Source organism: Lepidochelys kempii, chromosome 4 (genome assembly GCF_965140285.1).
Source record: "Lepidochelys kempii isolate rLepKem1 chromosome 4, rLepKem1.hap1, whole genome shotgun sequence".
Lineage (NCBI taxonomy): Eukaryota > Metazoa > Chordata > Testudines > Cheloniidae > Lepidochelys > Lepidochelys kempii.
Window position 1 is genome coordinate 90,662,356 of NC_136383.1, and position 12,686 is coordinate 90,675,041.

Below are 12,686 nucleotides of genomic sequence, written 5' to 3' on the forward strand. Positions count from 1 at the left end.
AGAAGAGGAGGACGTTACACACCTGTAACTGGAGGTTCTTTGAGATGCTCAGTTGGTGAAAAAGAAGCATAAACTAGCTGCATCCCTCTCGCTCATGATTCTCTCAGCGCAGGAAAGTCATTAGGAGGTACAGAGCTGGCATACCCACCCTCCCTGAATCCCCCACTGCAGGGGGCATGTCAGGACAGGGGGATATATTCAACTGGCAATTAGTCTCTTGAGAACCATTACCAGCTAGTGCAAGAAAAAAACGCATGGGGGAAATGAAGGACCCATAACCAGTTCCCTGACAGCCACCATGTTCTGCTTTGATGAGCGTAAAGCAGAGAATCTGGCCTACATGTTATCCACTTAATGGACAAACTTGTCATTATAAAATCTAACAAAACCTTCCCTCCCTCCCACATTACTGACTATTTTGATTGGTAATTTCTTTCTTTAAAAAATTAAGAGAGTGAACCGTAAAGAAAAAGTTTTACAATTTCATAAGTTATTAGTCATCACATATTGCAAGACATCAACAATATTATGTAGCCTGGAAGATGCTCAGTCTCTAAAAGGTGTAGTTTTGGTTGCTTGGCAGTTTGATTTAAATCTACAGACCTCTCTTTCTGGTCACACTGATGTGTTATTTCCTCATTCTAGTCTGTTTAAAATACTTGGGGGTACTCATATGGAAATGATGAATATGTTCATAGTTGTGTCCATCTTTGTAGGATCCAAACCTAAGAAAAAATAATTAACAAAGCAAAATCATTACAATGTAACAACAATGAATTAACCCATGCAATTAAATCACAAAATTTTATAGTGTAATTAACATTTAATCTGAACAATTGTTTTTAAACTAGGCTTCATTTTAAAGTAGACTTGTTGAGAATACTTTTTTTTTGTAAAGTAAAGATGGGAGAAAAAAAGCAAGAATGTCTGAAAGGCAAATTACACATAATGACAGGTCTGAAGCAAAAATAGAAAGTTCTATTTAGGAAAATAAAAAGTTTAGTCTATTACAGCAATATGTAGCAAAATAGACAAAATAGACAAAAGTCTATTTGTATCAGAATCAGCAGCTACAACCTGGTAAAGTAAATAATAATTACCTATATGCTCTAGTTATGAAGGAGTGAGTATAACAAACACATTTAAATATGCAGCATAAATGATTATATGACGGCCCAATGCGATGGATATTCCATAAATGGAACTTCAGTTGAATAAGAGTTGCACAGATGCAGTGAAATCCTGGCCCCACTGAAATCAATGGGAGTTTTGCCGTTGACTTTAATGAAGACAGGATTTCACCTGTGTAGTGCCTGAAGGCTCAGACACACTGTTTGTCCGGACTCCCTACTCTTAAAATTATGCCAAAAAGCTGTAAGCCCTAGATGAATGGAGAGAAGTATATTGCACATCACACTTAAACATGTAGCTTTTAATTACTGCTTGACTATTATTGAGGTTTTCTTTTACAAAAACATCAGCATTGTTTATTAACAATGCCAGCATTAGCTAGACATATAAAAACAACAGAAAATTTCCTTTTAAAAATTATAGCTAAAAGATAAAGCTTGTTCTTGGGAGCTGTCATTTTCCTGCTTTCAGGCAGGAGTAAAAGAAATTAGAACAGGAAGAAACTCATCTGCATTGAAATAAATGGACAAAGATCAGGACTTTGAATATGGATTTTAGGTAAGTTTCAACATATGGGACAGATTGCGGAAATCTTCAATCACATGCATAATCCAACTGACATCAATACCTAAAAAACAAATACTGAAATTTACCTCATGAAACTTAAGAACTTCTCCCACTGATTTCAGCGCAGAACAAATTTCCTTTTTATCCTTATTTCTCTTACTTCCTGTGTATTAGCAGGAAAACGGCACCATCTGCTCCAAAAACTCGTTTTCTGTAACTTGTTCTGTTATGACTACATACTATTTTTGACAGATGAAACATTTAGAAATCTGTATGTAGTGCCTGTTTCACATTTATATTGTATTTTATAAAGCACTATATAAAATGTCGCCCTGAGAGGTGCGGAGGAACATGCAACTCACATTGACTTTAAAAGGAGTCACGAATTAATCCACACGTCACCAATGTGAGGTAGGTATCTTCACTTCACAGAGCTGTACACTGGGGTACAGAAAGGCTAAATAACTCAAGGCATATGGCAAATCAGTGGAAGAAATTAATTAGAAATAAGGAGGTCTGGCCTCCTAATCTTGTGCTCAGTCCAGCAGGCCATGTTGCCTCCCCTGTTATATTTATAATGCCCAGTTTTGTTCCTGTGCCCGAAAGCCCCCCTGTATTCCCCCCATACACTACTGTAATAATCTTTGTATAAAATATGCCTTGTTAGATATAATTTGAAAACTAATAACTTGCTGGTCAATAATATCATGGTAAAATGTGTGCAGCAACATTAAATGCAAAGTTTTGAAATCCCCCTGCATGATGTTCTTAGCACATGTTCAAAATCACACAGACCTACCCAGACAGAAGTATCCTGGATGAAATGTGTATTTACCTCAATTTACATATAAATAGTAAACAGCGTCCTTGAGACAGTAGGGGGAGGAGATGGCAGGAGACAGAGTAAACTTATGTTTCAGAAAACGCAGGTGAGAAGAAAGAACATGGAGTCTCCTTCACCAGACTCCAGATCATTTCTTTACTCTTTGAATAAACCATTCTTTGAGGGGTAACTCTCAGAAGAATCCACTTCAAGGGTTAACTGAACTATAAAAGAAAGAGGGAAGAAAACCCAAGGGATCCGTCTCTCTCTCTCCCCTAAGAAGACAAAGGAACCAGCCCTTTGACTTTGCGGGGTGACCCTGACCAGAGAATTTGGTCAGCCGCATGCCTGGAAACATATGGTAAGGATTTTACCTTGAACCAAGTCTAGCGTGTTTAAGTTTTAGCTACTAGAAAGGGTTTTATCTTTAAACCATTTCTAACTTTAATACCTTATACTTATACTCACTTAACACCTCTCTTTGTAGTTAAATAAACTTCTTGTATTTTTAATCTAATCCAATGTTATGTTTAAACTGAACTGTTTGGTAACTCCAGTTAAAGTAGCAAACTGTTGAATACAGGGGGAACAGACCTTTAATAACTTAATTGTCTAGGAGAGAGTAGGACAATGCAGAATACAGATTTTATGGAAATTTGGGATGGGGAGTGTGTTAGGGTCATCCTGAAAGGCTGGTGGAAGCCAGAGAGTGACTGGAACATTGCCGACAGGCTGCTGGGGTCCGAGCTGCTGAACCAGGGTTGCAGCTACAATCAGACACTCAGGGTGTAACATGCTGTTAGGCTGTTTGTGAGTGGCCCTGGTTGGGAGCTACAACAGTAAAGCACTGTCAGGCACCCAAGGTTGCAGAACAGGCGGTGAAACCCCACACTGGTCTGGAATACACCCTGGAATGTGACAGTTCCTCAAGTTTTCCGTTTTTGGTAATACAAATAAATAAATAATGATCATCTTCAAATATTTTTCTTATACGCTGACCTTGGGTTGAAATGGATGTCCTCAGGAACTTGGCTGGGGTCAATGATGATTTTGTCATTGTCAACGTAACTATCCAAGTCATCTGGGATCCTAAATTTGGCCATCTGAACTTCTGAATCACTCAGGCCAGCATGAGAAATGCGGACATAACCCAACCTATCACATCCAAACACAAAATTACTTTGAAGAAATAGCTCAAAGTCAGATCATCACATTTTTAAATCAGTGTCTTTAATAGTTATTTTAACCCACTAATATAATTCTTTTCAATTCTATAGAACCTTTCATCCAAAGATCTCAAAGCACTCTACAACATAAGCCTCAAAACACAATTTTGCACATGGAAAAACTGAGAAACAGTGTAAGTGCCTGAGATCACACAGCAAATCAGATGTAGGACCAGGAATATTATTTAGAAAGCATTATGTTGTAGTTTACAATCATTAGAATATATTGGTATGTCTCAACAACTTTTTTCAATTAAATCATTTTGAAAGTTTCCAATAAACATTCAGGGAAAATGAGTGAACTTAAAATACAGGCGTAATAATAAAAGTTGTGTTATAAATGGCATCTCACTCAATACAGCTTTTCTCTGTGTGTATTCAGTCTCCTTATGGACAATATAGTTTACTACTTTTTATTCCTGTTAACACTGCAGACTCTACACTGCTATGTTAGAGTGAGCTGGAGTCTATTCTGGCTCATGAATCACCAACAGAATTATTTACTAGAGGCTCAATCCTGCAAGGTGCTAAGCATCCAGCCCTGGTCCAGCAAAGCACTTAGCATGTGGTTAACTTTAAGCACGAGTATTTTCACTGATGTCAGTGCAAAGCTTTGCTGGACAGGGGCCAGAGTGCCCTACACCTCACAAGATCAAGCCCCAGGATGATATTTCAGAATTTGTATCACTGGTGGTGATGAGTGAGCAAGAATTCCAGGATGAGATTGCCAAGCTGGGATTTAGGAAAATAGTCTTTATGTATTAACCAAGCAGATTTGACCTGAAGTCTTAGAAACACAAAGATGGAGCCCCATGATGTCATTTTTACAGAGTAACTTTACAAAGTAGAATCACACTAAGTCTGACATCCACTTATCAGGTTCCATATTACTTCATGTTATACCTGACTGCCTGCATGTAATTTAGTAGTCTGCCTTCAGCCAGTCAGAAAGTTTGATGTAAATTAAAGACAAGAACTAAGCTCTTCCATTCAGAGGAGTTATACAGGCTTCTGTCATGAGATCTAAAAGTGATAATGGTAACATATCTAAAACGAGTAAATTATCCATTTTGACATACCGTATTAGTCCATGATACATGATATAATCACACCACCTGTCATTATCCTTACTGTCAATATCCTATGGGGGAAAAATAAAGCAAACATGACAAGGTTTCTTCAAAGATGGACCTCAAGTCAGGGCATGTCTACACTAGGGGCACTACAGCTGCTTCCTACACTGACAGTGCAGATGCTTCCTACATTGACAGAAGGTGTTTTTTCCATCAATGTAGGTAGTCCAAGATCCTGAGCAGCACTAGCTAGGTCGACAGAAGAATTCTTCCATCAATCTACCTGCGTCTACACCGGGGGTTAGGTAGACTTAATTACAGTGCTCAAGGGTATAAATTTTTCACACCCCTGAGCAACATAGCTAGGTTGATCGAAATTTTAAATGTAGACCAGGCCTCAGTAACAGAATCTGCATGTGGACACAGAACAAGGAAATGATTTGCTTGAGATGTAGTCAAAAGTTGCAAAGGAAACAGAATCCTGATGTTAGATCCAGGCAGGTAAGTAAAGGAAGACTGATTTTTTTAAAGGTATTTTATTTCTAAAATAATAGTTCGTAACAGGTAATTGAAAAATGGAACAGATTTTAAAACAAGTTGTTTTTTAAAAGGTATGTGTATTTTTAACCCTATAATCTATGTAGGTTACTCATTTGGAATATTAAATTCATCTTTTCTAAATTAGTTAATTGTTATAGTTAGTAGTAGTTCTATATTACCTTAACATTACCATTTTCAATTACTTCTATGTAATCTCTGGATCCAGGAGCTGAAGTGATATATCCTAGAAACACAAGCTGTCGCGAGCTATTCTTCAAGAGGTTTGAAATAGCAATAGCCTGGAGCTTCCTGTCCAAGTCATCTCTGAAAGCAGTGGGAAACAATTACAAAAACATTTTTTTAAAGGATCAGAAAAGATTCTCACTGATACAAACACAGAAAACCATGGGTTATGCAGTGGAAAACAGTGTGTGAAAGTTTACAAAAATAGGATGCTTTTTAAACTTTTGAAATGTTTGACCTCTGGTGCAAATTAGCTGCAAATAAGAGCTTCTTTCTCCTCAACACACTCCATGAATAGCTTGTTCTACATTTTTATACTGAGCTCTAATCACCATGAATTTCTCATCTGAGTATCTTCTGCAGTTAAGACTTTGGGTCTGTCTAAATTATAAGTTTAACTGTGCCAGCATATAACTGTGTGGCACATTTTGGAACGTCCACATTCTAACTTGACCTTTTAATTGTACTATGGACGGGACAACCAGATCCTAGCATTGCATTACAGAATCATGCTAAAGCCTAGATAATGTAACAATTTCTCTAACACCATTCAAAAACGGTGTCCCACAAATACTACCAACAAAAATGGTGCTGGAACATGTACTGATTTAACAAAATTGATTTAAAGACTGATTTTAATTTAACCAATGCAGGTTGTGTGCATAGACAACACCAGAAAATCATTATTTTCCTGTATGCTTGTATTGTAGAGCCTTGCATTGGTACTGCTGGACAGATGCAGGTCAAAAGGCTTTATGCCAGAATATACCTTCCCAGTTCTCTTACTGTATTTACTGGGTTTCTAAATGACTCCAATAAAAGTATCACTGATCCAAGTAGTGTAGTTGGTTTGCTTCCTCCTACAGCTAATACGCACTTAACACAAGCCAAACAAAAAAGACCTCCACTGATATAATCCCAATTTTTTAAAAATAATCCTTTATTAATTTAAAAGTTATGGTTTCTGATTACTGTTCCCCACTTTCAAAAGCAGCAATAAAATTATATTTTTAATTAACCGATTATAAAGCCTCCATTATGAATATGAATTCTCATAATTAGTCTCAAAACACAATTTACTTTGCACCTGCTTCCTTAGCAAGCTGACAATAGCACTATAAACTGATAAACAGAGCAATGCTTGATATGGGATGATCTTGTGCCCCTTCTCCAAAGGATCTGGTGCTTGCGTGGGTTGAAAAAGCAAGTTCCTCCCTCAAAGGAGGCTTTTGGCTTCCGAGACTTTTAGTTGCACTCAGGTCATGTTTTCAAACCTTTCTTTGTATCCATGAAGGCTAGAATTTTTTTTCCTTAAGTGAAAGCTGAGATCCCAATAATCACTTGACTCCTGGAGCTAGGGCTTTTAAGAAAAAAATCCATCAACTATCACAAGACTTGAGCAATTTGCAAGAATTGGTAACACTAGTATTCTCCCCTAAATACATGGAAAGCTGGGCTGGAGGCTTTAGGTCACTAGAGGAACACTGCTGAAGGGCAGGGCAGAATGGCCAGGGAGGAACACTGCTGGAGGGAACTGTAGGCTGGTCAGTAGGTAGGAATGCTGGCACTAAGCACTGAGCTCCTTCCATTCCCCATGCACAGCTACCAGGTGGGCTGCTTGTTTCTATTCTTTTTCAATTCAAATGAACCGGCCTCCAGGAGGTGTTTCCCGGGCCCAGAAACAGCGCTCAACCATGTCAAGGTGATGATGACAGTTGCCAGCAATTGCAAATTGCTCCACTCTATGTCTTCCATCAGGGCTGCTTGCATGGCAATGTTCTGCACAGCAGCTCCTGTATCGGCTGTGTAAATACTGCAGGATAAGGCATGAGGTGCTTGTAATGCTCACAACAGTGTACAGCTGAGCGGGGTCCATGCTTATCGTGCTATGGTGTCCGCATAGGGAGGAGGTAAGCGCATCATGGGAGGCTAATGCCATGTTCCCATAACCACCCGTGTCAGCGTTTTGGTTCCATAAGGCATTGTAAGCCCAAGCCAAAATTCCACTCAGCTATGTGCACTGTGGGATAGCTACCCACCGTGCAGTGCTCAGTGAGTCAATACAAGCCCTGCTACTGAGGATGCACTCTGCCGACACAATGAGCGTAGTGTGGACATGCAAGATCAATTTGCTTAAATCGGAGGCTCGATGTTGCCTTAGCTTTCTAGTGTAGTCATGGACTGAGAGAAACACAGGTGCTTCCCCCTCTCCATGGCCAGTTCCTCCCACTCCCTTCTTGTTGGGATGTGCTTCTCCTCCCTTCTCTGCTACCCTGACAGCCAGATTCTTTGGGGGTGAGGACACAAAGTTGGATAGAAAAATGGAAGTGACTGGGTTGCCTGCTTTAAGCTGTCTTTTAGAGGCCAAATTGGGAGCCGTTTCAGACCAATTCAGTTTAATTAGTAAGACAGTTTCCAAGAAATACAGCTAACTGGGAATGAAGCTTTTGAGGTGGGAAAGGGGTGAGGGAGAACTTAATGGGTGGGCAGAAGGAAGCAAACCGATCATTTTAAACTACCTCCCACATGCCTCTGGATCCTGGCCATTCTTTAAACAGGTGGTTATGGCCAGACACTTTCAACTTGCTTTCTAACATGATTATAATAATTAGGGAGTTTATGGAACTGCCACCAGTAATTGCTTGCTGCTCCAGTACAACTCACATTTTCTGTGCTCTTATCCTGTGATCTCCTCAGGACAGAATCCTGTTTTAAGCATGGCCCGTTCATTAGTTTAAAGTGCCAAGTACACCTTACAGCACTATGAATAACGTCTAAACACAGAGTAAACTGGAAGCTGCTTAGCTGTTTCTTCTAGGTTTTATGCCAAAGGCCCCCAAACTGGAAAAACTTGGGCGGCGGGAGAACAGCTGGGACCTGGGACAGCTCCCATGGGGGGCGGGGAGGGAGCACCACCTAGCTCTGCTCCTGGCCCTGACCTCACTAACAAACTCCAGCTGTTTTCAGAAGCTTTTTTGCATATTATATTCCTTAACTGAATGTATAGTTATCTCTGCATAAGCTACAGTAATTAAAAGATAAATCCCTAAATCTAATAATTGGGATCTTAATATTAGATACTGTGAATAAAGCAAAATGAGTTATAGCGACTTAAAAGATTCACAAAACCTGCCCAACTATTAACATACATTACACAGCCATAACCAAGACATTCCAGGAAAGATTGAGAAAGGCAATATATTTGTTAATCCCCTCAAGCTTTTGATTTATCAGCGCAGTTCTTCATTTCAGAAGCGGGAAGTCACATTTCACACCTCCAGTTTTAGCTGTCCAGTAAAGGTACTGAACTTGTTTTTTTCTTGCTGTTTATGCAACGTGTCTTAGAAGTCTCAGAATTGCTCTCTTTCGGTGCAGAGGGGAAAAAAAGAACACCTTACACTTAGGCCCTATAACTTCTTACCAAGCCACAATTTATGCCATCTACCTGCCACAAATTATGCCAGTCTACCCTCCCTGATGGAACATAATGGAACTCTACTGAGAGGGAGGAGGCTGAGGTGAGGGGGAGGAATCCGATATAGTTTCAAAGCCAATCTTGACTCTGTAGACGAGAGGTGGGCAAACTACGGCCTGTGGGCCACATCCGACCGGCAGGATCATCCTGCCCAGCCCTTGAGCTCCCAGCCGGGGAGGCTAGCCCCTCTCCCCAACAGCCATGCCGCCGCGTGGGCAGCGCTCTGGCCTGCCACTCCTACTGGGCAGCATGGAGAGTGCAGCTGCCTCTGGCTGGGTTGTGCAGCTTCAAGCTCCTGCTGCTGGTAAGGGGGCGGGGAGCAAGGAGTCCTGGGGGACAGTCAGAGAGCACGGGCTGTTGGATGGGGCAGAGGTTCTGGGGGGGCGGTCAGGGGATGGGGAACAGGGAGGGTTAGGAGTGGCAGTCCCGGGGGGCCTGTCAGGGGGCAGGGGTGTGGCTAGGGATTGGGAGGAGCAGTCAGGGGACAGGGAGCAGGGGGGTTGAATAAGGGGGTGGGATCCCGGGGGGCAGTTAGGGGCGGTGGGTCCTGGGACGTGGCGGTCAGGGACGAGGAGCAGAGGGCGGTTGGATTTATTCTTTTACATAGAGATTGTCCGGTTTGGCCAATGTACATGGCAGAGGAGCATTGCTGGCACTTGATGGCATATATCACATTGGTGGATGTGCAGGTGAACGAGCCTCTGATAGTGTGGCTGATGTGATTAGGCTCTATGATGGTGTCCCCTGAATAGATATGTGGACACAGTTGGCATCATGTGCCAGCAATGCCCCTCTGCCATGTACATTGGCCAAACCAGACAGTCTCTACGTAAAAGAATAAATGGACACAAATCAGACATCAAGAATTATAACATTCAAAAACCAGTCGGAGAACACTTCAATCTCTCTGGCCACTCGATTACAGACATAAAAGTCACAATTCTTCAACAAAAAAACTTCAGAAACAGACTCCAACGAGAGACCGCTGAATTGGAATTAATTTGCAAACTGGACACCATTACATTAGGCTTGAATAAAGACTGTGAGTGGATGTGTCATTACACAAAGTAAAACTATTTCCCCATGTTTATTTTCCTCCCCTACCGTTCCTCACATGTTCTTGTCAACTGCTGGAAATGGCCCACCCTTGATTATTACTACCAAAGGTTTTTTTCTCTCCTGCTGGTAATAGCTCACCTTACCTGATCACTCTTGTTACAGTGTGTATGGTAACACCCATTGTTTCATGTTCTCTGTGTATATAAAATCTCCCCACTGTATTTTCCACTGCATGCATCTGATGAAGTGAGCTGTAGCTCACAAAAGCTTATGCTCAAATAAACTTGTTAGTCTCTAAGGTGCCACAAGTACTCCTTTTCTTTTTGCAGAATAACACGGCTGCTACTCTGAAACAATTTATATTGTACTTACGCCTGAATCCCAAACTCCCCAAGGACAGAACGTACTGAAGAGAAACACCAGCTAGCTATAGTGTTTGGAGCACGGCTCTTCTCAGTCTAGCCAGACTACAAACCAGTAGTAATTCCCTTCATTCTGCTGCAGGGTAGAAGAATCTGGAGGGCAGACTTTGAAAATTGGCCTTTTCTAAACTGGCATCTTCTTTGCTGCATTCTGTAGCTAGGAACTTGGCATACACTGTTCTCAAAGTCTGCTGTCCAGCTTCCCTGATTTTACCAAGGTTTTGAGTGTCCCTCATCCACCTTTGGAAAAATAAGGGCTGTATTGTACATTAAGTTGCTAAGAACTTTTATAATTAAAGCTTGTCACATTTTAATTAATATTTTTAAAAATCCGTGTCTTTCCGCACCATCTGTTTCCAGAGATAACTCACCCCGACACGTGATCCCTTGTGCTTGGACCAAAATTGGTGTAAAAAAACCAGTTTTTCTCCTAACCACATGGTTGGATCAATGTTCCCAATGAATGGCTTAGAGGTATCACTCTCCAGAATGGTAATAAAATCTGCACCTGGGAGACAAATTTTTGAAAAACTATAACTATCAAAAAGACCGAAAGTTATTCTTCTGATCACACAGAATGGATGCAGCTCCCTCTAGCACCAGTCAGTGCCAATTCTACATTGACCAGAGATTGGTCCATCCACTGGTTATGTATGCTGTTTCTGAAGTGCTCCCAGCCCTTCCTAACCTAAGACCCCTCAGTATGGACCCCTTACACCAATAATTCAGCCCATTCCACAAAAGTGTTTGTTAATAGTGTACCTGAAGTCTCTCCTGCACCCCCACAAGATAGAATTGCAGCCTTACTTCAAGAACACTTTTAGAGCGATTTATTTAGTACAATAAAAATACCAATGAAGGACTTGGTGGCTCAGAGGATTTGAATGGGACACAGAACTCTTCCTTTCTAGGGATCAGCTCAAATGCAGCTCACACAGGTAATGATTGAAATGGATATTATTTGATGACTGTTGATCTACGTAAAGTAAGCTAGTCTGGGTCCCGTTCAGAACAGGCAAGTGTTCACTTCACAAAAACTCACCTTCATGTTCGGCACTTTTATTGGCTGTCTCATCAGAGACAAGAAATGAATGAGCACAGCAAATGAGCTGCTCACTCACCATTAGAAATGTCCCCTTAAGGTCAAGGTTGAGGCATGTTGATAGCTGACAATGTGGGAGAAGTTTTCTCTTCCCTAGACATGATGTTTTTATTCTATGATTCTCATAAAAATCAGGTCATTTTAATCAGAAACAAAGCAATGCTTGCTCCTTTCTCAAATCTCAAATTGCTACACCTCAATTATTAGTAAATTTATGAATTTCTTAGTAAGCCATGCAATATTTGTATAAAACATAGAATTCTGTAATTTTATATTAAACCTATGTCACCAGTAGATAGAGATGTAGATTTCTTAATCTAAGGTTTGTCTTGAAATTTCTTACTACAGTTTTTGACTTCTGAATTGCTTCTTTTGGAAATAAACATTTCATTAGCACAAAGAAACTTTCAAAGGAAAATAAGTAAATTACTGATCCTGTCATTTGTGCTTTTGGTTCATGAAGGCTTCAGTTGATGGGTTTTAATGTGCATGATAAATAAATACTTTCAATATATTTCTTATATAGATACTTTCAGGCTAAAAACATGGGCTACACTGTTGTATCTGAAGGGAAAAAAACACTAAGAGGACAGAGAGTAGCCCAACTTTCAACTCCTGGAGTTCTGAATTGGTTTTTTTAGAGGGTGGGGGTTGCCTACTGAATGGGCCAAGGTGTCAGCTCCCTAAACACGAAACCATCAGGGCACTTGAGGAGGTCAGAGCCGTCTGTGCGGTAGTCCAGTGCCTCTCGTTGCTTCCTAACCCCCATGTCATACGTCAGCATGACATGCTGCGTCAGTGCCTGCAAAAACTGCTCATTGACATGGAGACAACCCCTGCTCAACTGGTTCCCTTAGTAGAAGGGGAACACACAAACCATAATGTTAACCCCAATATCACTCCTTCCTAATGCCCTTTGTGCACCTGCAGAGGAGCTTGTCTGAGAATAATGTTACAAAGCCTCCCACCACACTCCAGTGCCACCTGATTTTGGCCCCTTCCATTCATGAGAGCAGTAGGGACAA

At 40.8% G+C, this 12,686-nt stretch overlaps 1 protein-coding gene across 1 annotated transcript; it reads right to left on the reverse strand.

Moving 5' to 3' along the window:
* Nucleotides 1-505: 505 nt before the first annotated feature.
* Nucleotides 506-11,607, reverse strand: CWH43 (cell wall biogenesis 43 C-terminal homolog). Its single transcript, XM_078852664.1, has 6 exons — nt 11,602-11,607; nt 10,931-10,989; nt 5,540-5,684; nt 4,827-4,888; nt 3,521-3,676; nt 506-725 (listed from the first exon to the last, which is right to left on the reverse strand). Exons 1-6 carry the CDS (start codon nt 11,605-11,607, stop codon nt 629-631), a joined length of 525 nt encoding a protein of 174 aa, XP_078708790.1. The 3' UTR covers nt 506-628.
* Between the last annotated feature and the right edge of the window lie 1,079 nt (nt 11,608-12,686).

Bases quoted from the DNA above. Each gene is read 5' to 3' on its own strand.
- CWH43 (XM_078852664.1), bottom strand. The intron at 5,685-10,930 runs GTGAGTTATCTC...CACTGCTTTCAG, and splicing joins ACAAGGGATCACGTGTCGGG to AGATGACTTGGACAGGAAGC. The intron at 3,677-4,826 runs GTATGTCAAAAT...TGGATGTGATAG, and splicing joins ATGTATCATGGACTAATACG to GTTGGGTTATGTCCGCATTT.